The sequence below is a fragment of the Trichechus manatus genome, unplaced genomic scaffold (assembly GCF_000243295.1).
Source record: "Trichechus manatus latirostris isolate Lorelei unplaced genomic scaffold, TriManLat1.0 scaffold00062, whole genome shotgun sequence".
In the NCBI taxonomy this organism is placed as follows: domain Eukaryota; kingdom Metazoa; phylum Chordata; class Mammalia; order Sirenia; family Trichechidae; genus Trichechus; species Trichechus manatus.
The window spans coordinates 8,525,197-8,550,159 of record NW_004443998.1 but is presented as its reverse complement, the minus strand read 5'-3'; the positions used below and the strand labels follow the sequence as shown (position 1 = coordinate 8,550,159).

Sequence of the window (24,963 nt, the reverse complement as noted above, 5' to 3'; positions counted from 1 at the left end):
TCTCTTTAAAATTGCTGAGAAACACGTGATAAGTTTTTATGAGTGACATGATGGTGTTTTTTTCACTCTCATGAAGTTTGTATGTTTTTCATTCTACCCTGCTAGAATGTCAGCCCCAGGAAGGCTGGGAACGTTCTTCTGTTTTTCACAGCTGTGCCACCGTGCCCGCAGTATCCTTGGCACACAAGCCTTCACTGATACACTGTACTTAGGGAAAGAATTTTGCAGGATGTATAGTCAAGACTAAAGCACCAAATTATTCCTGGTGTATAATTTAATCCATTTTCATTGTTAAGTAGTAGCACTTTATTATTAGAAGGCAGTTGTTAGAAGCCTTAGTAAATCCTTTGATTTTTAGAACATTTCAAATATTGGAAATATTTATAAAATAATTAACATTAGTAACCAGATGTCATATTTCTGTTTTGTTCTTCTACCCAGTCGTCAACTACTGACTGGGCAGCTACTGTGTTGCCGGTCCTTTGCTCAGTGCCAGTTATTAAGCTGCATTTAAGAACTCATAATGTGAATCTTTTCTAATCCACATGTTGCAGTTGCATCCACTTCATCTGTGCTTGAGTGAAATAAGTTTCTAGTCATTCTAGTTTGTCGTTGTTGTTTTTTTTAACTCTTCTTCTTATAACCTCAGTAGTGCCTGTTCAAAAGTAAAGCAGACCATCTATAATAATGTGATGCCTGCAAATTCTAACTTGCGATGGGATCCTGACTTCATGATGGACTTCATTGAGAATCCATCAGCCCGGAGCATCAACTATTCAATGCTTGGCAAGATCCTGAGTGACAATGCAGCCAGTCGCTACAGCTTTGTCTGCAACACGCTCATGAATGTGTGTATGGGCCATCAGGACGCTGGAAGGTAAGATGGGTTATCCTGGAATTCTTGATCAATCAAAGAGCTGCTGCCTTGATGCCTACTTTGCAGTTAAGGTCTTTAGTAATTACCTGGGTTGACAATTGGCTGCCATTTGCTGCGTCTCATCTGCCTTTATTCCCAAATTTACCTAAGGGAAACCCTATAATTGCCGTAATCTGTGAGACATCACTCTCTGGCCTATTGCTGTGTCATGAGATGCTTTGAATATGGTCTGTGAGTTATATGATCCATTTACAAAAACATGTATGACAAACCTGTAGGTAAAATATCCATATTTAATAAAACTGCATTTGGATTTAACCAAATTACATAGTGTCTTTAATTTTTTTTAATTGAATACCCTTAAGGTGTTGGCTAAATGTGAATATATAGATCAGATATGTTCAAAGAACTAAAAAATGCTAATTCACATCTGTACTAATTGTTGTTTGTGGCTTAATGGCGTTAAATCGTAGAAGAATTTTGTGGTCATTGACTTCTGTCTTGTACGTCAAGTTCTGCTAGCTTGGGTGACAAGTGGCTGTTTATTGTACCGTTGAATCCAAGAAGATGAGTAACTTTTACGATCATGGTGAAATATGCAATCAGCAGGTGTATTGCTTGATAGTATTTCTATTTTGTGTAAGGTTACATCCTACTGTTTTCTTTTTATTTTCTAGGATTAACGACATAGCCAATTTCTCCTCTGAGCTGACAGCTTGCTGCACTGTTCTGAGCTCGGAATGGCTGGGGGTTCTGAAGGCTCTTTGTTGTTCCTCAAATCACGTGTGGGGGTTTAATGATGTTCTCTGCAGTGTCGATGTAAGTTTTTTACATCACTTAACAAATGAACTGTGCATTTCAGTATTCAGCTAGTGGGCAATTTTATGTTTCTTTGTTTGTTTTAAATTGGCTCAGCCGTTAACTGAAATGTTGTAAAGTATGTTTTCTTTCTTTGTCCAAAAGCAGTAAACCACAGTGTAGTTGCCAAGGACTAAACAAATGAAAAAAATCCCCTAAATAAATAAAATAGGTAGCTTAAACTATAGCAGAAATGCCAGGAGTGGGCTTGTTTTAACTGGGACGTATACATATACATGGTTACTTGAGAGCTGTTAGGTTTCGTTTTTCACTAAGTGCCTTGAATTCCTCATGGCATGGGATATAAGTTAACTACAGTAGCTTCTATTCAAGTGGAGAGTATACTCCAATAATAGAGGTTTTGCCATGCTGCGTAAGACTGTCTGGGCCTGGATTCAGAGGGATGTCCACACTGTCATAGTGATTTTATCTGAAGGCAATGAAGAGATGTCTGTACATATCACTGATTTCCTCCAGTATCACACTGCATTCATCATGTGAGAATTTCTTAAAAATCTGTCTTAATTCTTACTTTATCTGTTTCTGCCTGCTGTCATGTCTTGGAGTAAACCATGTCATATAATTGATGTACCTTATGTATAGAAGAACTTTATACATTTTTTTTAACCACCTCCCAGTTGAAGGTCTGCTCCCTAATTCTGCCATCCCAGGACTGGGTGGACAATCCTGTATCTATTCTATGGGTACCTGTTAAGATTGTGTGTGTGTGTGTGTGCGCGCGCGTGTGTGTGTGTGTCTGCCTATCTGCCTGCCTGCCTGTCTATGTATGCATCCTTCCTTCCTTCCTTCCTTCCTTCCTTCCTTCCTCACTCCCTCCCTCCCTCCCTCCCTGTGGCCTGCTTTTCCAGACAGAAAAGACCTAAGTTTTTATCTTTATTTGACACAGTTTCTTAACCCCTTCTTTGTTTTTTAGTTACACGCACCTTCTGCTTTATCCCCTCATCTGTAAAAGTGGAATTAATAACAGTGTGAATCTCATAGTGTTGTGCTCTGAAATGAGGTGAATTTTGTAAAGCGCTAAGCACAGTGCCTGGCATATAGTACCACTCAATATGGAGGCTGCTGTGATAACCACTGTGCTTACCGTTTTCTGCCGAAGTCTTGTGAGATCTGTAGAGACTTCACTGTGACCGCGTTGATTTTCCTCCTCTTTCTCTTCTTGTCGTTATTTTGTTACAATGTTTTTAATTTTAGTGGTCATATGGAAACTTTCAGAGTTGTTGTTAAAACTAATTTATTACTCATTGTTCGTCATCACTAATAGAAATTCCAGAACATGAGCGAGGCTTGTTTTTCAACTAGAGGAACCCCTTTGCTTTCCCCTGCTCTCTAATATTCTTATCCTTAAATGACACACCTTACTGCATTCCGCTAAGAAGAATTACGCTACATCTTTTAGGGATTTCTAGATTCTTTCCTTTTTTTTTCTTTCAATTAAATGTGCACACAACAAAGCTCAGTATCTTCTGATAGCGTTGAAATACAGGTTAAGCTCATTCTTTGTCTTAGAAAGTGTAAATAGACAGGCCCATTGTTGTCATTGTTGATGGTTGCCATTGAGTTGATTCCTACTCATGGTAACCCCGTGTCTGCAGAGTAGCACTGCTTCATAGGGTTTTCAAGGCTGTGACCTTTCGGGAGCAGTTCACCAGGCCTGTATTCCGAGGCACCTCTGGTTGGGTTCGAACTGCCAACCTATTGACTAGCAGTCAGGCACTTAACCATTTGCGCCACCCAGGGGTTCCTATCAGAGATAGACCTAGAGGATAATAATAAAAAGTTATCATTTCACTCTGTGGGTTCGTGTTGGAATTTGAGATCTTATTGGTATTGGCTACATTCTCTTAGATATTAATCTTAGATATGACTTAAGAGCGTGTTAGGTATTAAAACATGTCAATGTTTTTCTTGAAGGTGAGTGACCTTTCATTCCATGATTCATTAGCTACTTTCATTGCTATTCTGATAGCACGACAGTGTTTCTCCCTGGAGGACGTCGTGCAGCACGTAGCGCTTCCCTCTCTCCTTGCAGCAGGTAAGACAGAGTGAGGGACACCATTTGTTACCTGACTGTTCCCTTAGTGGGGTGGCACCCACCGGCAAAAGGCGGTGAACGTAGTGTTTAAGGTGCATATACTGGGAAGTGGTGTGACATCAAGGGGAGGATGGTAGAATTCTCATAGCAGTTCTATACTGAGTAATATAGATCCCAATGGAAAAAGATTGAAAACTGCTGTTTTATTATATTTTAAGGACACAGTCACATTTCTCAGAAAAACAGTCCGTGTCTTAGCTTTTTACTTCAAGGTGCGTTTATTTAAATTATTCCAGCAAAATAAGCTTAATTAAAAATCCTGAAGACTTGTACTTGGATATGTTAGAAGACTTGGTTGTAAAATTCTTTTTCCCTAGCTTGTGGGGATGCAGATGCGGAGCCTGGAGCCAGAATGACATGTCGAATCCTGCTGCATCTCTTCCGAGCTCCCCAGGCCTGCTTTTTACCTCAAGCCACCGGTGAGCTGACGGCTGACAAATCTCTTGATTGCACTTCGATTTGGAGTTTTGGGTTCTAAAATGACCCAATAGCCTGGTCCATCCTGAATTTGGTGGACTTGCTTTAGGGGTGATTAAGGCGTGAGTTAATGCCACAGAGACAGCTGCCAGTACCTTTCAGTGATTATATAATATCTGGATATGTCGAGAAATGCAGATCAGGAGTTAATACACAATAAAATACCTCTGCTGTTAGGCAAAGCCAGGCCAGTGGGCAGGATGAGCCTTTAATATACTACGTATGTTGGTTATGAACCACACCATAGCAGCTTAGGGCAAAGGTGATTCATTTATTCTTTTGAGGTAGGAACTCTAGAGGTGTTAATGAAGACCATTCATAAAGATCATTTCCATATAGTATATATGTGTGTGTGTGTGTGTTTGTGTGTAAGAATCAGTAAAAGTATATGAAAGTCCTGCTCATCTTTTAGATACATCTCTCCAAGGAGTAAAGACCTCTTTTTAATAATTAAAAAGAAAAGGTTAAATAAGCAGTACTGGCAATGAGAGCTAGCTAATGGCAATTTAGCGCCCACAGTCTTCCAGCGGAAGGCCCTGCAGTCTAAACACTTGTAAAAGATTGTTTTTGATGGTGATGAGATTATTCAAGGTGTGTTGTTGTTCTCCTAGGCAAACCTTTCCCTGGAATAAGATCATCTTGTGATCGACACCTCTTAGCCGCTGCTCACAACAGCATCGAAGTGGGAGCTGTGTTTGCTGTCTTAAAAGCAATTATGATGCTTGGTAAGACTATCCTGGCAGAAGCTTCTTGGTGGATCACCAGACACAGAGATCAAGTAACTTGTATTTGGGATTGAATCTAGTTAATATTATTAGGAATGTTTTTGTTTTGTTTAATCTTCTTGATTTTCCCCCAAGCCCAAGGACAGTCAGACTCTGGGAGGAGTCTGTCCTTTATCTAGAGTGACTCTGGGGAAATTTAAACATAAATATTTTTTTGTGGTATTGTATTGCAGGATGTCTTGTTCTGATGCAATAGAGATCCTCAGACCCAAAGAGCCGTTTTGTCTTTTTTTGTTTTTTCACAGAATCTAGGTTTCTTTTTTTTTTTATTGTGCTTTAAGTGGAAGTTTACAGTTCAAGTTAGTCTCTCATATAAAAATTCATGCACACTTTATTATGTGACCCTAGTTGCTCTCCCTGTACTGTGACAGCACACTCCTCCTTTCCACCCCGATTTCCCATGTTCATTCAACCAGCTCCTGACCCTCTCTGCCTTCTCATCTCGCCTCTGGACAGGAGCTGCCCATTTAGTCTCAGGCATCTACTTGAGCTAAGAAGCACACTCTTCATGAGTATCGTTTTATGTCCCATAGTCCAGTCTAATCTATGTCTGAAGAGTTGTCTTCGGGAATGGTTTCAGTTCTGGGCTAACAGAGAGTCCAGGGGCTATGATTTCCAGGGTCCCTCCAGTCTCCGTCAGACCATTAAGTCTGGTCTTTTTACTAGAATTTGAGTTCTGCACCCCACTTTTCTCCTGCTCCGTCAGGGACTCTCTGTTATGTTCCCTGTCAGGACGGTCATTGGTGGTAGCTGGTCTGATCTCAGGCTAATGAAGTCTCTGGTTTATGTGGCCTTTTCTGTCTTTTCGGCTAATGTTTTCCTTGTGTCTTTAGTGTTCTTCATTCTCGTTTGCTCCACGTGCGTTGGGACCAGTTGATGCATCTTAGATGGCCACTTGCTAGCTTTTAAGACCCCAGACACTACTCACCAAAGTGGGATGCGGAACATTTTCTTAATAAACTTTGTTATGCCAGTTGACCTAGATGTCCCCTGAAACCATGGTTCCCAGACCCCCATCCCTGCTACTCTATCCCTTGAAGTGTTTGATTGTATTCAGGAAACTTACTAGCTTTTGGTTTAGTCCAGTTGTGTTGACTTCCCCTGTACTGTGTGTTGTCCTTCCCTTCACATAAGATAATTCTTATCTACCTTCTAGTTAGTGAATACCGCTCTCCCTCCCTCCCCACCCTTGTAACCATCAAAGAATGTTTTCTTCTGTGTTTAAACCTTTTCTTGAGTTCTTATAATAGTGGTCTCGTACAATATTTGTCCTTTTGCAACTAATTTCACTCAGCATAATGCCTTCCAGATTCATCCATGTTATGAGATGTTTTTCGGATTCATCATTATTCTTTATTGTTGCATAGTATTGAATTGGGTGAATATACCATAATTTGTTTATCTATTCGTCCGTTGCTGGGCACCTAGGTTGTTTCCATCTTTTTGCTATTGTGAACAGTGCTGCAGTGAACATGGGTGTGCATGTGTCTATTTGTGTGATGGCTCTTATTTCTCTAGGATATATTCCAATGAGTGGGATTGCTGGATCATATGGTACTTCTATTTCTAGCTCTTTAAGGAAGTGCCAAATCGATTTCCAAAGTGGTTGTACCGATTTACATCCCCACCAGCAGTGTACAAGTGTTCCAGTCTCTCCACAACCTCTCCAACATTTATTATTTTGTGTTTTTTTGATCAACGCTAGCCTTGTTGGGGTGAGATGGTATCTCATTGTCATTTTGATTTGCATTTCTCTAATGGCTGGCTAATGATCGTGAGCATTTCTTCCTGTATCTATTAGCCAGCTGAATGTCTTCTTTGGTGAAATGCCTGTTCATATCCTTTGCCCATTTTTTAATTGGGTTGTTTGTCTTTTTGTTGTTGAGGTTTTGCAGTATCTTGTAGATTTTAGAGATTAGATGCTGATCGGATTTGTGCTAGCCAAAATTTTTTTCCCAGTCTGTAGGTTGTCTTTTGACTCTTTTGGTGAAGTCTTTTGATGAGCGTAAGTGCATGGTTTTTTGGAGCTCCCAGTTGTCTAGTTTCTCTTCTGGTGTTTGCGCATTGTTACTTATGGTTTATATTCTGTTTATGCCATGTACTAGGGCTCCTAGCATTGTCCCTATTTTTTCTTCCATGATCTTTATTGTTTTCGATTTTATATTTAGGTCTTTGATCCATTTTGAGTTCATTTTTGTGCATGGTGTGAGGTATGGGTCTTGTTTCAGTTTTTGGCAGATGGATATCCAGTTATGCTAGCACTGTTTGTTAAAGAGACCATCCCCAGTTAACGGACTTTTGCCTTTGTCAAATATCAGCTGCTCATAGGTGGATGAATTTATGTCTGGATTCTCAATTCTGTTCCATTTGTCTATGTATGTGTTGTTATACCAGTACCAGGCTGTTTTGACTACCATGGCGGTGTAATAAGTTCTAAAATAAGATAGTGTGAGGCCTCCCACTATGTTCTTCTTCTTTAGTAATACTTTACTTATCCAGGGCCTCTTCCCTTTCCATATGAAGGTGGTGATTTGCTTCTCTATCTCATTTAAAACTACCATTGGGATTTGGATTGCGATTGCATTGTATCTGTGATATCTTTGGGTAGAATTGACATTTTCACAATGTTGAGTCTTCCTGTTGATGAGCAAGGTATGTTTTTCCACATATGTAGGTCTCTTTTGGTTTCTTGCAGTAGTGTCTCGTAGTTTTCTTTGTATAGGTCTTTGTCTCTGTTTAGGTTTATTCCTAAGTATTTTATCTTCTTGGGGCTATTGTAAATGGTATTGATTTGGTGATTTCCTCTTGGAAGTTCTCTTTGTTGGTGTAGAGGAACCCAACTGATTTTTGTATGTTTACCTTGTATCCTGATACTTTCTGAAATTTTCTATTAGTTCCAGTCGTTTTCTTGTGGATTCTTTGGGGTTTTCTGTGTATATGATCATATCATCTGCAAATAGAGATACTTTGACTTCTTCCCTACCAATTTGGATGCCTTTTATTTCATTTTCTAGCCTAATTGCTCTGCCTAGGACCTCCAGCACAATGTTGAATAAGAGTGGTAATAAAGGGCATCCTTGTCTGGTTCCCATTCTCAAGGGGAATGCTTTCAGACTGTCTCCATTTAGGATGATGTTGGCTGTTGGCTTTGTATAAATGCCCTTTATTATGTTGAGGAATTTCCCATCTATTCCTGTTTCGCTGAGAGTTTTTATCATGAATGGGTGATGGACTTTGTCAAATGCCTTTTCTGCATCAATGAATAAGATTGCTTGGTTCTTGTCTTTTGTTTTATTTATGTGATGGATTACATTGATTGTTTTTCTAATGTTGAACTATCCCTGCATACCTGGTATGAATCCCACTTGGTCATGGTGAATTATTTTTTTGATATGTTGTTGAATTCTATTGGCTAGAATTTTGTTGAGGATTTTTGCATCTATGTTCATGAGGGATCTTGGTCTATAATTTTCTTTTTTGTGGTGTCTTTACCCGGTTTTGGTATCTGGGTTATGCTGGCTTCATAGAATGAGTTTGGGAGTATTCTATCCTTTTGTATGCTCTGAAATACCTTTAGTAGTAGTGGTGTTAACTCTTCTCTGAAAGTTTGGTAGATTTCTCCAGTGAAACTGTCCAGGACAGGGCATTTTTTATTGGGAGTTTTTAATTGCCTTTTCTATCTTTTCTTTTGTTATAGATTTATTTAGTTGTTCTACCTCAGTTTGTGTTACTTTAGGTAGGTAATGTGTTTCTAGATATTTGTCCACTTCCTCTAGATTTTCAAATTTGTTAGAGTACAATTTTTCATAGTAATCTGTTACAATTCTTTTCATTTCCATTGGGTCTGTTGTGATATCACCCATCTCATTTCTTATTCTGGTTATTTGCTTCCTCTCCTGTTTTTCTTTTGTCAGTTTGGCCAGCGGTTTATCGATTTTGTTGATCTTTTCAAATAACCGGCTTTTAGTCTTGTTAACTCTTTCAGTTGTTTTTCTATTTTCTATCCCCTTTAATTCTACTCTGATTTTTATTATTTGCTTTCTTCTGGTGCCCAAGGGCTTCTTTTGCTGCTCACTGCTTGTTCACATTGCAGGGTTAATGTTTTCATTTTGGCCCTTTCTTCTTTTTTGATGTGTGCATTTATTGCTATAAAGTGACCTCTGAGCACTGCTTTTGCTGTGTCCCAAAGGTTCTAGTAGGATGTGTTTTTATTCTCATTTGATTCTGTGAATTTCTTTATTCTGTCCTTAATTTCTTCTATAAGCCAGTAGTTTTTGAGCATGGTGCTGTTCAGTTTCCATGTATTTGATTTTTTTTCCTTGTTTTTTCTGCTGTTAATTTCTAGTTTTATGGCTTTATGGTCAGAAAAGATGCTTTGTAGTATTTTGATGCTTTGGAGTCTGTTAAGGCTTGCTTTATGGCCTAATATGTGGTCTATTCTGGAGAATGTTCCATGTGCGTTGGAAAAGAAAGTATACTTGGAGGCTGTTGGGTGGAGTGTTCTGTATGTGTCTGTGAGATCAAGTTCATTGATTGTGGCATTTAGATCTTCCATGTCTTTACTGAGCTTCTTACTGGATATTCTGTCTTTCACGGAAAGTGGTGTGTTGAAGTTTCCTACTACTATTGTGGAACTGTCACTCTCTCTTTTCAGTGCTGTTAGAGTTTGTTTTATGTATTTTGGAGCCCTGTTGTTGGGTGCATAAATATTTATTATAGTTATGTCCTCCTGGTGTATTGACCCTTTAATCATTATATAGTGTCTTTCCTTATCCTTTGTGGTGGATTTTACTTTAAAGTCCATTTTGTCAGAGATTAATATTGCCACTCCTGCTCTTTTTTGCGTGTTGTTTGCTTGATATATTTTATTCCATCCTTTGAGTTTTAGTTTGTTTGTGTCTTTAAGGTGTGTCTCTTGCAGGCAGCATATAGATGGGTCATGTTTTTTTATCCATTCTGCCACTCTCTGTCTCTTCATTGGTGCATTTAGTCCATTTACATTCAGTGTTATTATTGATAGGTATGAGTTTAGTGCTGTCATTTTGATGTCTTTTTTTGTGTGTTGTTGATAGTTCCTTTGTTCCACTTAATTTTCTGTGCTGAGTTGTTTTTCTTTATATATTTTCTTTTTCATTGTTGTTGATTTTGTATTTGGTGAGTCTTTATGTTTTTCTTATTGTTTATTTTGATGTGTAGGATTATTAGTTTCCTTTGTGGTTACCTTAATATTTACCCTTATTTTTCTAAGTTTAAACGAATGTTTTATTTGTTTGTATTGCCTTGACTTCCTCTCCATATGAAAGATTTATGACTACATTTTTTTAGTCACTGTGTTTTGTTTTAATGTTATCTTTTACATATTGATGTCTCTGTTTTCCTATTTACCGTGTTTTAGGTTTGATTTATTTTTGTGACTTCCCTATTTGGGTTTATATCTGGTTGCTATGTCCTGTGTTGTAGTCTTGGGTTGTTATCTGATGTTATTGATTTTCTAACCAGAGGACTCCTTTTAGTAATTCTTGTAATTTTTGTTTGTTTTTTGCAAATTCCCTAAACTTCTGTTTTTCTGGAAATGTCCTAATTTCGCCATCATATTCGAGAGACAGTTTTGCTGGATATATAATCCTTGGCTGGTAGTTTTTCTTCCTTCAAGGCTTTATATATGTCATCCCACTGATTGCCGCCTGCATGGTTTCTGCTGAGTAGTCTGAGCTTAGTCTTACTGACTCTCCTTTGTAGATGACTTTTCGTTTATCTCTAGCTGCTCTTAAAATTCTCTGTTTATCTTTGTTGTTGGCAAGTTTGATTATAATATGTCTTGGTGACTTTCTTTTGGGATCTACCTTGTTTGGGGTTTGATGAGCATCTTTGATAGATACCTTCTCATCTTTCATGATCTCAGGGAAGTTTTCTGTCAGTAATTCTCTTTGTATTTTCTGTTATCCTCCCGGCAACCCCCATCCATGTACTCCAATCACTCATAGGTTATTCCATTTGATAGAGTCCCACATAATTCTTAGGGTTTCTTCATTTTTTGAAATTCTTTTATCTGATTTTTCCTCAAATAAGTCGGTGTCAAGTGCTTTCTCTTCAGCCTCGCTAATGCTGACTTCCACTGCCTCAGTTCTGCGCCTGTGACTTTCTACTGAGTTGTCTAATTCTGAAATTTTATTGTTAATCTGGATTTCTGATTGCTGTCTCTCTGTGGATTCTTGCAGCCCATTAAATTCGTCATTGTGCTCTTCCATAATCTTCTTAAATTCCTCTGTTGCTTTGTCAGCTTGTTACTTGGCTTGTTCTCCGTTTTATATGATCTCCTTCCTGATCTCTTCAAGAGTTCTTTACATTAATCTTTTGTATTCTACCTCTGGTAATTCCAAGAATTTCTCTTCCTCTGGAATATTTCTTGATTCTTTGTTTTGGGGGCTTTCTGAAGCCATCATGGTCTGCCTCTTTATGTGATTTGACTGTTGTCTCCGAGCCATCAATCAGTTATTTTATTTATTTATTTTGTGTTTGCTTACTGTGTCCTAGCTTCTTGTTTTGTTTTGTTTTAGTATGCCCAAATAGGCTGCTGATGTGAGCTTGTTTGATTATTAGTGACTCTGAAGCTCTAATACCCTGTCACCAAGTGGTTAGATCTGTTACTAGGTATGTGAGCACAGGCATCCATTTACTTTTCTTGTATGATTTCAGCTCAGGTGTCCAGGTAGTCAGTCACCAAGTGTATGGTGCAGGCTCTCACCTACAGTCCTAGATGGGCAGGGGTGATTGGAGTAGACACAGGTATTTGGCTGCATTTGGGGGTTATATGCTAAGTAAGGCAGGGGGCTGATGGCTGCCCCTTAGTGTCTGGCATGATAGTGTGTCCCTGTTTCCTAGAGTGTGTAGGTAGGTGGGTTTTTTAGCCGGACTGTGGGCACCAGTGCTGTTGGCTGTAAGGATTGGGAGGCACCACTTTTTCTTGGACCCCTGTCGCAGGTGGCTAGGTGGCGTGAGTGGAGCCACTAGTCCTCAGGCCCCTGATGTGGGTAGGTGAGGACCCTGCTTAATGGGCAGAGTGGTGTGAAATGTCACGAGCCTGCCACTCCACCATATAGATGATACAGTTGAAGTTAAGTTCAGGTATATAACCCTGTTTATTGTGCTAATGAGGGCCTATGCTGTTGAAATGGGACCACACAAGTCAGTGCAGGGGTAAAAGGCATTCAAAGTCCGTGTACCCCTTATGCTTGTCCTGTGCAAAGGATCTGTGCCTGCCCTGAGTTCCTGGCTTAGGGGAGCTGGCAGATTATTTTTTCCTGTTTGTTAATTTGTTCCCTCTCCAAGGCCAGGAGAGTGGCTCAGGGCACATAATGGGTCCTACTTCCAGCCCAGGGGACACGGCAGTCGCTGAAGCCGGCCCGGGACCTGGTGTAGGGTGGGGAGGAGGCAGGCAAATGGGAGAGAGGTTCTTCCCAAATGGGGTGTTTTTTGATCCTTGTGGTGTGTTAGATGCATGTACTTGATTGATCACAACTTTTCACTGGTTCTGGAGGCTTGAGTAGACTCTCCACTGCTTGTTCTCTCTCAGTGTGGAAAACGTGTCCCAAATGCCACTGCTTGCCTCATCATGCACGCCAGCCAATCTAGCCTGCAGGGTGTCGGTTCCCACCAGGTCAGATCTGGCAACTCCTCACTGCTCTGAACCATCTCTCCCTCCCCCTGCCACTCAGTCTGATTCCTCAACTTTGTCTTTGATGTTTAGGGCTCCTAGGTTGCCATATATAATTGAGTCACTTGTTTTTTGGGGTCTTTGTTGTTAGAGGGACCACCAGGAGCATCTGACTACTCCGCCATCTTGGCCCCACCTCCGTTTTGTCTTCTTTATGTTGGCAAAAATCGCCCTTTTGGATGATCAAGGATGACTTGGTCATTTAACCTCCCATTTTGAGATTCATAGATTGATTGACACCAAAGGTTTAAATTTCAGCCAGTACTAGAACCCCAGAAAACCTGGGCCTTGATCTTAGTGTTTCTGCTTCACTTGTGACCCTGAGCAAGCTTATGTCATTCTGACTTAGTCTTTCATGAATCAGGTGATGATTTCAGTGATATTGATAAACCAGTATTTGATAGCACAATACTTTTTTTTTTGTATGTTTGGTTTGATTCATAATGTCCAAGGTGCCCTTTACATTCTTTATGATTTATATTCTCCAGGAGTAGTACTACTACCTCTTTTGTTCATTTACAGTGTAATAACTTACAGTGTAATAACATAAATCATTAAGGATTTGAATTATTAGGAAGTCTTGAATATTGATTCTGTAATTCCAACTTGGGTAACCCCGGTGACATAGTGGTTAAGAGTTCGGCTGCCATACAGCCTCTGGGTGGTGCAAACGTTTAAGTGTTCAGCCACTAGTAGAAAGGTTAGAGGTTTGAATCCACCCAGAGGCACCTCGAAAGAAAGATCTGGTGATCTACTTCTGAAAGATCATAGCCATTGAAAACCCTATAGAGCACAGTTATACTCTGAAACTCATGGGGTCACCATGAGTTGGAATTGACTCAACAGCAACTGGGTAATTCCAGTTTTGGGTACCCAGTTTGACCTTGGCTAAACAAAGTTCCATCTTGTGTTCTGAAAGAGCTCCCTTTGATTAGAATGGAGGTTACTGAGTGGATAGTTGTTATAGATGAGTCTTAAAGAGCACATTCGAGGATATAACCCAATAACTTTCTTTTATACTCCTGCTTGAGAAACATTTCTTGGTGACACTGAGGAGGAGGATAGCAGGCTTTTCATAAAACAAACTATTAAAAGTTCACCTTTAAAAATATTTGTACATACATATATATTCCTTTGGAATGCCTATGGATTTTTTAGTGAAAGGGAAGGGTAGAACCACATGGCGGGCTGTAGCCTCTTCCCTGGGTGTAGGCACTTGTAGTATTACACAGCCAACATTTAAACACTCATTTCAGTAAGTAGAATTTCCTTACCTGGATGATGTTTGAAGGGAAAGACGGCTGGTCAGTTCTACCTAATAAGTAAATGCAGGAACTATGAAGTCATGGACTGATGTTTTTTACTGTGTTATCTTTCATGTCCACCAGAGAGACTAGCAAATACTAGGTTTTCAATAAACCAATGTTGTAAATGTGAATGCATGAGTGACAATACCTTAATGCCAGAAACAAAAATGATTTGTTTGGCCCCATGATTTGTAGGACTGGTTTAATCTCTGTAAATATCCAAATAACCATATTTGTATATCCATGCATAATCACCCTTGATCTTTCTACTTGACCTCAGGTCTCGATGGGTTCTGCAGCTTCCTAAGCAGTGAATTGGTTGGGTCTTCAGGCCTGAGAAGTCTCAGTCAGGCCAATTGAATGTTAGCAGAGCCTTGGATCAGGGAATCACTTGAACATCTATTTGTTCTGTTGTCTATAAGATGCTAGCAGATTCTGACATAGCCTTCCAGACCTTCTCTGTCATCCTAACATCTGAACTGGGTGGGGATCCCCCCGGCCTATGACTAGCAGACATGTTTGTTTGTTAATGTTTTTGCAGACATTATAATTTTTCTACCTTATCACGTCCTAACCAATGATCCCTCAATTCTCATCTACCAGGATCTATTTTGAGTTAGGCAACTGGGAATGTCTTATAGAATTTTGGTTCTAATTTTTGTGGTAGTTTAACTTGAGGCATAGAAATAATTGTTGACATCGGCAAAGGCTGGAGAAAGCATACTAAATAAATTTGGTACTTATAAAAATTGGTCTCTCCTTCTCCATGATCTCGGAGAGTATCTAGCTCAATTAGCATAACATAGTTTATAAAGAAAATGTTTTACATTCTACTTTAGCTAGTAGCGTCTGGGCTCTTAAAATTTTGAGAGCAGCCATCTAAGATACTCCACTGGTCTCACTCTGTCTGGAGCAAGGGAGAATTAAGAAAATCAAAGACACAAGGGAAGGATTAGTCTAAATGACTAAAGGACCACAAGTACTACAGCCTTCACCAGACTGAGTCCAGCACAACTAGATGGTGCCCAGCTATCACCACCGACTGCTCTAACAGGGATCACAATAGAGGGTCCTGGACAGAGCTGGAGAAAAATGTAGAACAACAACAACAAAAAAAAAGACTTACTTGTCTCACGGAGTCTGGAGAAACCCCAAGAGTATGACCTTCGTACACCCTTATAGCTCAGTACTGAAGTCACTGCTGAGGTTAACCCTTCAGTCAAAGATTAGACAGGCCCATAAAGCAAAACAAGACTAAAGGGGCACACCAGCCCAGGGGCAAGGACTAGAAGGCAGGAGGGGACAGGAAAGCTGGTAATAGAGAACCCAAAGTTGAGAAGGTGAGAGTGTTGACATGTCCTGGGAGTTGTTAACCAGTGTCACAAAACAATATGTGTACTAACTGTTTAATGAGAAGCTAGTTTGTTCTGTAAACATTCATCTAAATTACAATAAAAAAAAATTGGTCTCTCCTCCAGATACCAAAGAACTCTTTGAATTAGATAAACTCGTGTGGGTGAAATGAAGTTAGTGCTTTTTATATTTGTATTTCAATGAGAAATGTATGATATCGTGCATTGAAATGTGTTGTTTATTCTCCCCTCCTTTTACCATTTTATAAGTAAATATTTAGCCATTCTTAGCTTTTCAGATGGTCTCAGCAGAGTCAGCACTTTGTCTTGATTGACCTGTGGCTTTTAAAAGGATTTTTGCACTGACCTGGGCTTGTTTCTGCTCCGTTGTGGCAGGCAGTGAAAACTTCATCTAAGCTCATTTGTTGGTTCCAGGAAATTCTCTTGTTCAAGGCTTACGATCTGTGGGTGCAAAGACAAAAGCTGAAGGCTCTGTTGTCATCTGGCAATCCTTATTTCCAGTTATGTTACTCTCCTACTTTTAAAATACGACCGCTATTTGTCATGGCAAGAGCAAATTTCTTATTTCTAGCTCTCTTCTCTGCCCCCCCCCCCACCTCAGAACTTTGTTATGTGGGAAATCTTTTTCTTAGCCATCATTTCACTGAGTATATTAGAGGTTGTTCAGGTAAGGTTTTCTAATTTAGACGTTTACAGAGAGGAGAGTGAAAGACATGGGTTATTCAATGAATGCCCTACTTCACAGGGCTTCCTTAGTATGCATTGCCCTTTTCCATTCCCAGGGAAATAAATCTCTCTTGTCAAGAAGTTGATAGTAAGGTGGGCTAAGGCAAAACTTTTCTCTTGACCTATGGATAGAAAATAAGTCAATGTAAGAGAAGAAATGGAAAAGGGACATCTAGAAGGGTGAGTAACCCGTTTTTTTCCTTGTCTATAAGTCACATGAATTTGAATACATTGTGCTTGAATACTGGTGAAACCAATGTTCTGTAATTATTGAGCGTGACTCATAGTGGCCTTTCCAGGTTCGGTGAAAGTATTCAATTCTGTAAGCAAAATTAGGAATGCGTCTTGAATTTGCGTTTTCTCGCTTCTCTGGGTTCTTGCATTTATTCATCCATTCACTCTGTTTCTGAACAACTGGGTGTGCCGTCAGGATACCGTTCAATTTTAACTCCCTGAAAGCTAGCCTCGTTTGCTTCTCAAATATCTGGCAGTATTTTGAACTGCTATGATTTTGCTTTTGTGATTCTGTTATTCAGGAGATGCCAAAATTGGCAATAACAATGTCAGCTCTTTAAAGAATGATGACTTCACCATGAGGGGTTTACGGCGTGATGGGAATGCTGATGATATCTGGACTGCCTCACAAAACTCAAAATCCTGTGGGAAAAGCATTTCCATAGAAACTGCCAATTTAAGAGAATATGCTAGACACGTCCTGAGGACTATCTGTCAACAGGTATTTAATTGACAAATTTAATTGTCCTTTAACTTTGAAAGTGCAATGCCTCTTTCTGAGACAGCTGCTCACTTTTGTAGGAAACTTGTATATAGGTGGTAACTTTATTTTGAAATAATTTGGTGAAAAGTTGCAAGAATAATAAAGCAAACTCTAGTATACCCTTTACACAGATTGGTTTTTCTTTCTTTTTTTTTTTTTTTACATTTTGCCACGTCTGCTATATAATTTGATTGGTGTGTGTGAATGTGTGTGCACATCTCTGTTATTTTTTATGAACTATTTGAGAGTAGATAGCTTATATCATGCTCCTTTATTTTTTAATACTTCAGTGTGTATTTCATAACCACCAAAGTACAGTTATCAAAAATTAGAAAATTTAACGTTGATACAGTACTTTTTTCTAATTTACAGGCTGCTTTCCAGTTTCGTCAGCTGTCCTAATTATGCCCATTATGGCACTATTTTCCTCCTCCAGTATAGGCTAAGCCTAGGATCAAGTCTTGCACTTGGTTGCCATGTATCTTGTTTCCTTTAATTGGGAACAGATTCTCAGTCTTTCTTTTTCTTCGATAGCATTGATAGTTTTATAAAATACTGACCAGCTATCTTATAGAATGCTGTTCTTCCATGGAGCCTTATCTGTGGGTTTCTGTGGATTAGCTTCAGATTATGCATACCTAGATAGGATACTACAGAAGTAAAGTTGTGTCCTCCCCAGGGTATCGTATCTGAAGGCAAATGATGTCCCTTCTCTCCCTCAGTAAAAATAGAGAAAACCAAACCCGTTGCTGTCAAGTCGATTCCAACTCATAGCGACCCTACAGGACAGAGTAGAACTGCCGCATAGGGTTTCCAAGAAGCAGCTGGTGGATTCAAACTACTGACCTTTTGGTTAGCAGCTGAGCTCTTAACCACTGTGCCACCAGGGTTCAATAGTGATGTTAATTTTAATCAAGGTGTCTCCACTATGTAGTTACTATTTTTGCCCTTGCAATTAATAAGCAGTCTTTGGGGAGACACTTTGAGACAATGCAAATATTTTGCTCCTCATGAAACTTCATAAACTTCCATCTGCTGTTGATATCTAAAAAAATCACCATGGCTTATCATGCTAATGTGTTGTTAACATCGTAAGCCCAGAGTTACACAGTAGTGATGAGGTTGATAGGATCACGTTGTTATTAAGGGTTACTGTAATCACTGTTAGAGGAGACCTGGTGGCTCGGCAGTGGAAGCACTTGGCTGCTAACCAAAAGGTTGGCAGTTCAAAACCACCAGGCGCTCCTTGGGAGAAAGATGTGACAATCTGCTTCTGTAAAGATTACAGCCTTGGAAACTCTGTGGGGCACTTCTACTCTGTCCTATAGGATCACTGTGAATCGACTCGACAGCAGTGGGTAGGTACCCATTGTAACGGGTAGAAAATAGATACTGATTGGAAGGCGGCTGTGCATCGGTTAGCAATTGTGGCTGCAGATTGGAATCACCTGGGGAGTTTTAAAACACTTTTTGTGTTCTTAAAAAATTACTGATATGTGGGTCCCACCACCGGAGATTGATTTAGCTGGTCTTACGTGGGGCCTGAGTGCTGGAATTTTAGAAAGCATCCCCAGGTGATTCTAATGGACAACCAGCATTGAACCCCTGGTGTAGTGGGTCAGGAACAAGCTTCATCTGAAACAGACTGGGATTCAGATCTGGCTCTGCCACTGTTGAAAGCTGTTTGATGAAGTGATGTAAGTGGAGTCTTCGGCATGATCCCAGCAACTAGTCGCCCCTCAAGTGCAGGTGGCTGTTATTGTTGATGATTTGTTACTCCTCCATTCAGTAGAAGAATTGGGCTTTAAAAGAATGGTGAGGAGCCGCTGATAAGATTTTAAATTGGTGGAAACACTCTGGAGAATAATTAACTATTTACACCAATAGCCTAAATTTTTTGTTAGAGCCTTTGACCCAGCCATTGCACTTCTATGAAATTCTCCTAAAAAAATAATTGTAGATGTGCACAAATGTTTGTTTACAATAGTAAACGTTATTTATAATAGTACCAAAAGGGAAGAAAATTTTCTAAATATGTAACATTGTGGGATTTGTTGTATTATGTTCTATCAATTTAGTATAGTACAATATAGTCTCTAAAAATAATGAGCAGATTATAATACAGAATCATTATTATTAAATGTCCAGTTTAAAAAACGACAAAAAAAAAACCCGGTTACAAACAGTACCTAGAGCTGGGCCCCATTTTCTAGTTGAAAACATACCAATATTTTCTTTACTTAATTCTCTTTGTTGGGTTTTTTTTGGGGCCTATCAATTTTTTAAATTTTTCTTTAACCAGGGTTTCTACATTTTATTTTTGAGAATTGAAAATGCTACAGGTTTTGTCCTTAAAACTTTTCCCACCTGTTTCCATGTAATTTTTTTAAAACTGGGATATTCCTCTAGGCTTTATATTCTATTGTGCACCATCGATTCAGTCCGTATCACATGCATCTATAAAAAAATCAGTACCCATGCATCTAACATCCATATTATTTTTAGGAATGGGTGGGAGAACATTGCTTAAAAGAACCTGAAAGACTCTGTACGGACAAAGAACTCATACTGGACCCCGTGCTTTCGAATATACAAGCACAGAAGTTATTACAGCTTATCTGTTACCCTCATGGCATTAAAGAGTGCCCTGAGGGGGACAATCTCCAAAGACAGCACATCAAGCGTATCCTTCAGGTAGGCAGGCTATTTTTAAAGGTGTGTTTCTGTCATTTGAAACATTTTTTGTGACTATAGTAAGAGTTCCACTCTCTCTCTCTCTTTTTTTGGTCATTGCTAGCTAATTCCAGATTTCAATTAGCTCTGGTTGTTATTTGCTCATTTTTAGTTTACGTATGCTTATCATACTTCCTTGCTGGGTACATATAGTTGCTGCAAATTGTATATAATCATCAGATAAATATTCATAAGTCAATACTGGATTTACACGAGAAATTAGCTTCATGGGAGGACTGTTTTAAATATATTATTTAAGATTTGAAACCATTTGGGGGTGGGGTTTGTTATAGATAAATAGATTTCAAGAGGAAAAAAATGATTGCCTTATTTACTACCAGTGCCTAGCAGAATCAGACATATTATTTTAAAGGTGCTGTTTATTTCTTGAGTCGGAATTGACTTGACAGCAACAGGCTTTGTTTATTTCTTTGTGTCTACGTGAAATGTATCCATAGGCCCGGAAGCTGTTTGATCCATATAAGTCACTTTAGTGTGTTTGACCATTCTAATCTTTCATGAGAGACGGAATACTACAGGAAGTGATGTGTTATATTTTGCTACCTCTTCACCGTTGCTAATGTTGTAAACTCTTTGTATTCTCCCCAGAATCTTGAGCAGTGGACATTGAGGCAGTCCTGGCTAGAACTTCAGTTAATGATCAAACAGTGTCTGAAGGACCCTGTGAGTATATATGGAAAGCACGTATGTGTATAACGTTTTAGAAAAGCGAAAACATTTTGAGGTTTGAAGAGAAAGTAGAACGCACGTGTCCTAGTTCTCTTATGTCTGACTCTAGGGCTCTGGGTCTGTGGCTGAAATGAACAACCTACTGGACAATATTGCAAAGGCAACCATCGAGGTATTCCAGCAGTCGGCCGACTTGAACACTAGCTCTCCTAGCTCTGGCATGGGCCTCTTCAACCCAAACAGCATTGGAAGTACTGATGCAAGTAGCACGAGACAGAATGGAATCAAGACATTTCTAAGGTATTTTTTTCTGTAGCTTTATTGGGCTGTCATTACTTTTTCACATGTAACAGTGACATTTTATTTATGTAATACAGCTATTTTTTTTCCCATAAAGCCACAGGAATGTGTAGAAAGTAACTACTTGTAAGTGACAATTACTGTTATTTAATAATAAGTTAAAAGGTGAACTGGGATGGATGATATCTTAATGTTATAAATAAATTTCAGTGATCTTAATGTTATAAATAAATTTCAGTGAACTCTGGGTACCGTAAGCGTGTATGTTTGTGACTACACCCAGACCCCTTGGAACCATAGATAGCACTAAGGGTTGATTTATTTCTTTAGTGTCTTATGCTATTCAGTATATGTTGTTGTTGTTAGGTGCCATCAAGTCGATTCTGACTCATAGCAACCCTATAGGACAGAGTAGAAGTGCCCGCATAGGGTTTCCAAGGAGCAGCTGGTGGATTCGAACTGCTGACCTTTTGGTTAGCAGCTGAGCTCTTAACCACTGTGCCACCAGGACTCCATTCATTATATAGGAAACACTTTTTCCACGATCCTTAGTAAATGACAATTCTATACAACAGTATTACGGAAATTTGTGTTCAAAATTAGAAGCAGGAAGCATACGAAAATCTTGAAATAGCACTTTAATTGTGGAAGGCACGTGGACTTATATGTCATGATGTAAAGTGTACCTGGTGACTTTTAAAACCTTTAAATTGGTCACTACTATGCTTAAACAGAATCAGAATATTTCATTTTGTAGCCATGTCAGAAAAGTGTGCTGTCTTCTGGTGAAATGAACTCTGATCAGAGAGCCAGAATCGCGGAAAAACACTTTTCATAGATGACAGAAAAAGCTGCTAGTATGGGATCCCCGCAGAGCCCCACTTCTTACTGCTTTCTGTACGTGTGGGTGGAAAGTATTGCAGACATGTTATTTCCAGGAGGATAGTGTAGAAATAAAAGATAAATTTGAGACTAGACCATGTGTCTTGTACGTAACAGCTTCCACTGGGAGTCTGTGTTTTAACCGTGACAGCGGAGAAGAAGGACTTTTGTTTGGGTTTAACACCTGTTTCTTATTTTAGCTCCTCTGAACGCAGGGGTGTGTGGCTGGTGGCCCCCCTGATCGCCAGGCTGCCGACTTCTGTGCAGGGTAGAGTGCTGAAAGCTGCCGGGGAAGAGCTGGAGAAGGGGCAGCACTTGGGTTCCTCTTCCAAGAAGGAGAGAGACCGGCAGAAACAGAAAAGGTATAGCTTAACCGTGTCTGTTTACGGGAGAGTGGAAAGGAAATCTACACCCTGCGAACATACATGGTTATCGTACCCAGAGGTCGTGGAAATCTGGTTTTCAGCTGGAACTTGGACATATTCTGTGTTAGGCAAAGCTCTGTCCGAAAAAAGTTCCAAGTTATAATAGTCATACTGTAGTCCTCAACTCTGATAGCGTATCCAAATCACCGCTGAACTTGTTAACAGTGCTGACCTTTGGGTCCCTCTTTGGACAGACTGAATCCGATCTGGATGCCACCTGGTCCCTGTATTTCATTTTTAATTATTTATACCTATTTTTCTTTATTTAGCTGTTGCTTATAATTCTGTCATGTTAGACCCTGAAATAGTTACTGATGCTTTTAGCATCTAGGACTCTTACTCTAGACTAGATACTAAAACTTATTCGCCGTTAAGTTTAATGTTTGCTTCATTTATTTTATGCCAAGAAGAGGTGTCAGACAATTACATCTGAAAAGTAACCGCGTTACTGAGAAAGAGCAGAACCTCATGCTAAAGCCAGAACACAATGAATGTTCAACAGCCCAGAAGTAAAGGAGAAAAATGGCCATAATTTCGTCCATCTTTTAAAAAGCCTGAACAGACAGGCGTCTTGTCCTCTAATTAGTAACATTTTAGTAGCTGCCATTTATTGAGGTATTACATAATGCTAATTCTTTTTGTAAAAGACTCATTAAAATTCTCACAGAAATCATATGCGGTAACTTTGCTCATTATCTCCTTTTTATGGATGGGGAGACTGAGGTACTGAAAGGTTAAGTTGCTCAAGTTCATACAGCTAAGAAATCCTAAAGCTGGGGCTTACACCCAGGCTGTCTGGCTTCTGAGCCTGGGCTCTTCACTACAGAAAATTTCTGCAGAGACCTAGCATTGTATGGGTTTTGTTGGCCACGTGGTTGCTTGGCCATCTTTGCCAGGATGAGTAAACCAGCCAGAAGTGTCACTTTTAGTTTTCAGGGTTTATTTGCTAATGGGTGATGGTACTTACATTGCCTCATATCCCAGGGAGGGGGACAGGTGGTATTACAGAGACTTTCAAGATCATTTCTTCCAAAGTTAGTGTTTCTCAGTACTGCTTGGTGTAAGATGAAGCCAGTTGAAATATTTTAGCTTTGATCTCATTGGAAGAAGTTTTTCTCTCCATTGTAGCACTTTGTCTATATTATTGGTCAGCTGTTCTCTGCTGATTGAAGAAATACTATCAGAATGCCAATGTGAAGTAGAATTTGTGCCCCATTCCCTGAAAGCTGTTTACAAGCCAAGGCTATGGGATGTGAATGTGGTGCTGACCACTAGAGGGCGCCAGCGAGCATCGTTGACTCTTCAGACCTGGTTTCTAATCTGAGCTCTACCAGTACCTCAGGGTTTAGTCTCGAGAAATGTGCCAAAACACAAAAAAAGCAAACAAAATAAAAACACAACATACGTATAGGCCTGTTTCCTGGACTCTAAACTATGAGAAATGTTTCAAGCTTACATTGTATTCTGTGTATACACTGATGGTCCTTCTTATGTGTATTTTTAAAATTTTTCCTATTGATGTAAAGCACAGTTTTCTCAAATCTCCTGTCCCTCCTTACACGTAGTATAGAATTTGGAAATGCCTTCAAGGGACAATAGGGCATATTGAATTACTTGGAAGCATTACGGTGGCTTTTAATCTTGTTAGTAGAGACATGATTTAACTTTTCAAGTAGTCTTTGGCTGTTTGTCCCCGCCCCCTGCCCCCCCCCTTTTATAATAGTAAAATAAATAAGAGCAAATAATCCAAGGGAAAGAAATTAGTGTTGCAACAGGAAGTAATCCATCCCCTCTAACTGAATCTCATGGTATTACTTCTTTCGTAGTATGTCTCTTTTGAGTCAACAGCCTTTCCTCTCGCTGGTCCTTACGTGCCTTAAGGGACAAGATGAACAACGGGAAGGGCTTCTAACGTCTCTCCAGAATCAAGTTAATCAGGTAAAGTGTAGTATAATATGAGGCCAGGAAACTTTCTTCCTAATGACACTAATTTGTTTTCCTTTCGAATGCCGAGATTAAACTAATAAGCGTACTACATGTTTTGGTTCGATGCTGGGAGACACAGTTCATGCCCTCTTCACCCATCTGCTATTCTAGATGCCACAAGATTATCAATTTTATAATGCTGATTATGCATATAATACCTACAGACTATACAAGTGCACCTTTGCACACTGCATATAACTTGGAAATATCTGCTCCTCTCCACCTCTGCCTGTTGGGAGAGGACCTGGAGAAATCTGTCTTTGCAGTGTGGATGGCAACAAGAAAGAAGAGTCCATGGCCTGCTCCCTGTATCAGGCAGGGCGTGGATTTGAGCTCTTTATGTTCAGAAACTCATTTTTATTCTCCTGCCAGAGCCAGATGGATGCCAGCCATGTTCACATATACCAAAAACCCAAGCCAGTTGCCGTCGAGTCGATTCCAGCTCATGACAATCAAACGTGTATAGAGTAGAACTGCTCCATAGGGTTTTCAGTGGCTATGATCTTTCAGAAGCAGATCACTAGGCCTTTCTTCCAAGGTGCCTCTGGGTGGATTCGAACCACCAACCTTTCCGTTAGGTAGTGGAGTGCTTAATCATTTGTGCCACCCAACAACTCCTTTGTGCACTCATTTGTAAATCAAAAAGCATATTGGTTCATCTTCAGAGAATTTGGACTTGGCCTTTTCACCAACCAGAATTCTCCTGGTCACTATTTGGGACACTTGCCTTCTGTGTACCGTAAGGAAACCAAGTGACCGAATTAGACATTAGAGCACATGGAATCTGAGGAAAGAGGGTAGAGTGATTATATGGGCTGTTTTCATCATGCTGCAGAGCCTGATGGACCCCTCCTTGTGGCCCTGTCTGTCTGTGGAGCCTGACATCATGTCTTTCCCTTGAATGGTCCGAGATGGGCAGGGACACAGACATTTAGT

General features: G+C 39.7%; 1 protein-coding gene across 1 annotated transcript in view; it reads left to right on the top strand.

Annotated features, from left to right (window-relative positions):
- Positions 1–24,963, top strand: part of MED12L (mediator complex subunit 12L) — a 359,000-nt gene that overhangs the window by 300,630 nt on the left and 33,407 nt on the right. The window contains 11 exon segments of the mRNA XM_023733846.1: positions 650–877; positions 1,555–1,696; positions 3,671–3,791; positions 4,169–4,270; positions 4,940–5,053; positions 16,770–16,969; positions 19,517–19,705; positions 20,354–20,428; positions 20,544–20,734; positions 21,817–21,978; positions 23,868–23,979. Of these exon segments, the coding sequence (XP_023589614.1) occupies positions 650–877; positions 1,555–1,696; positions 3,671–3,791; positions 4,169–4,270; positions 4,940–5,053; positions 16,770–16,969; positions 19,517–19,705; positions 20,354–20,428; positions 20,544–20,734; positions 21,817–21,978; positions 23,868–23,979 (1,636 nt within the window).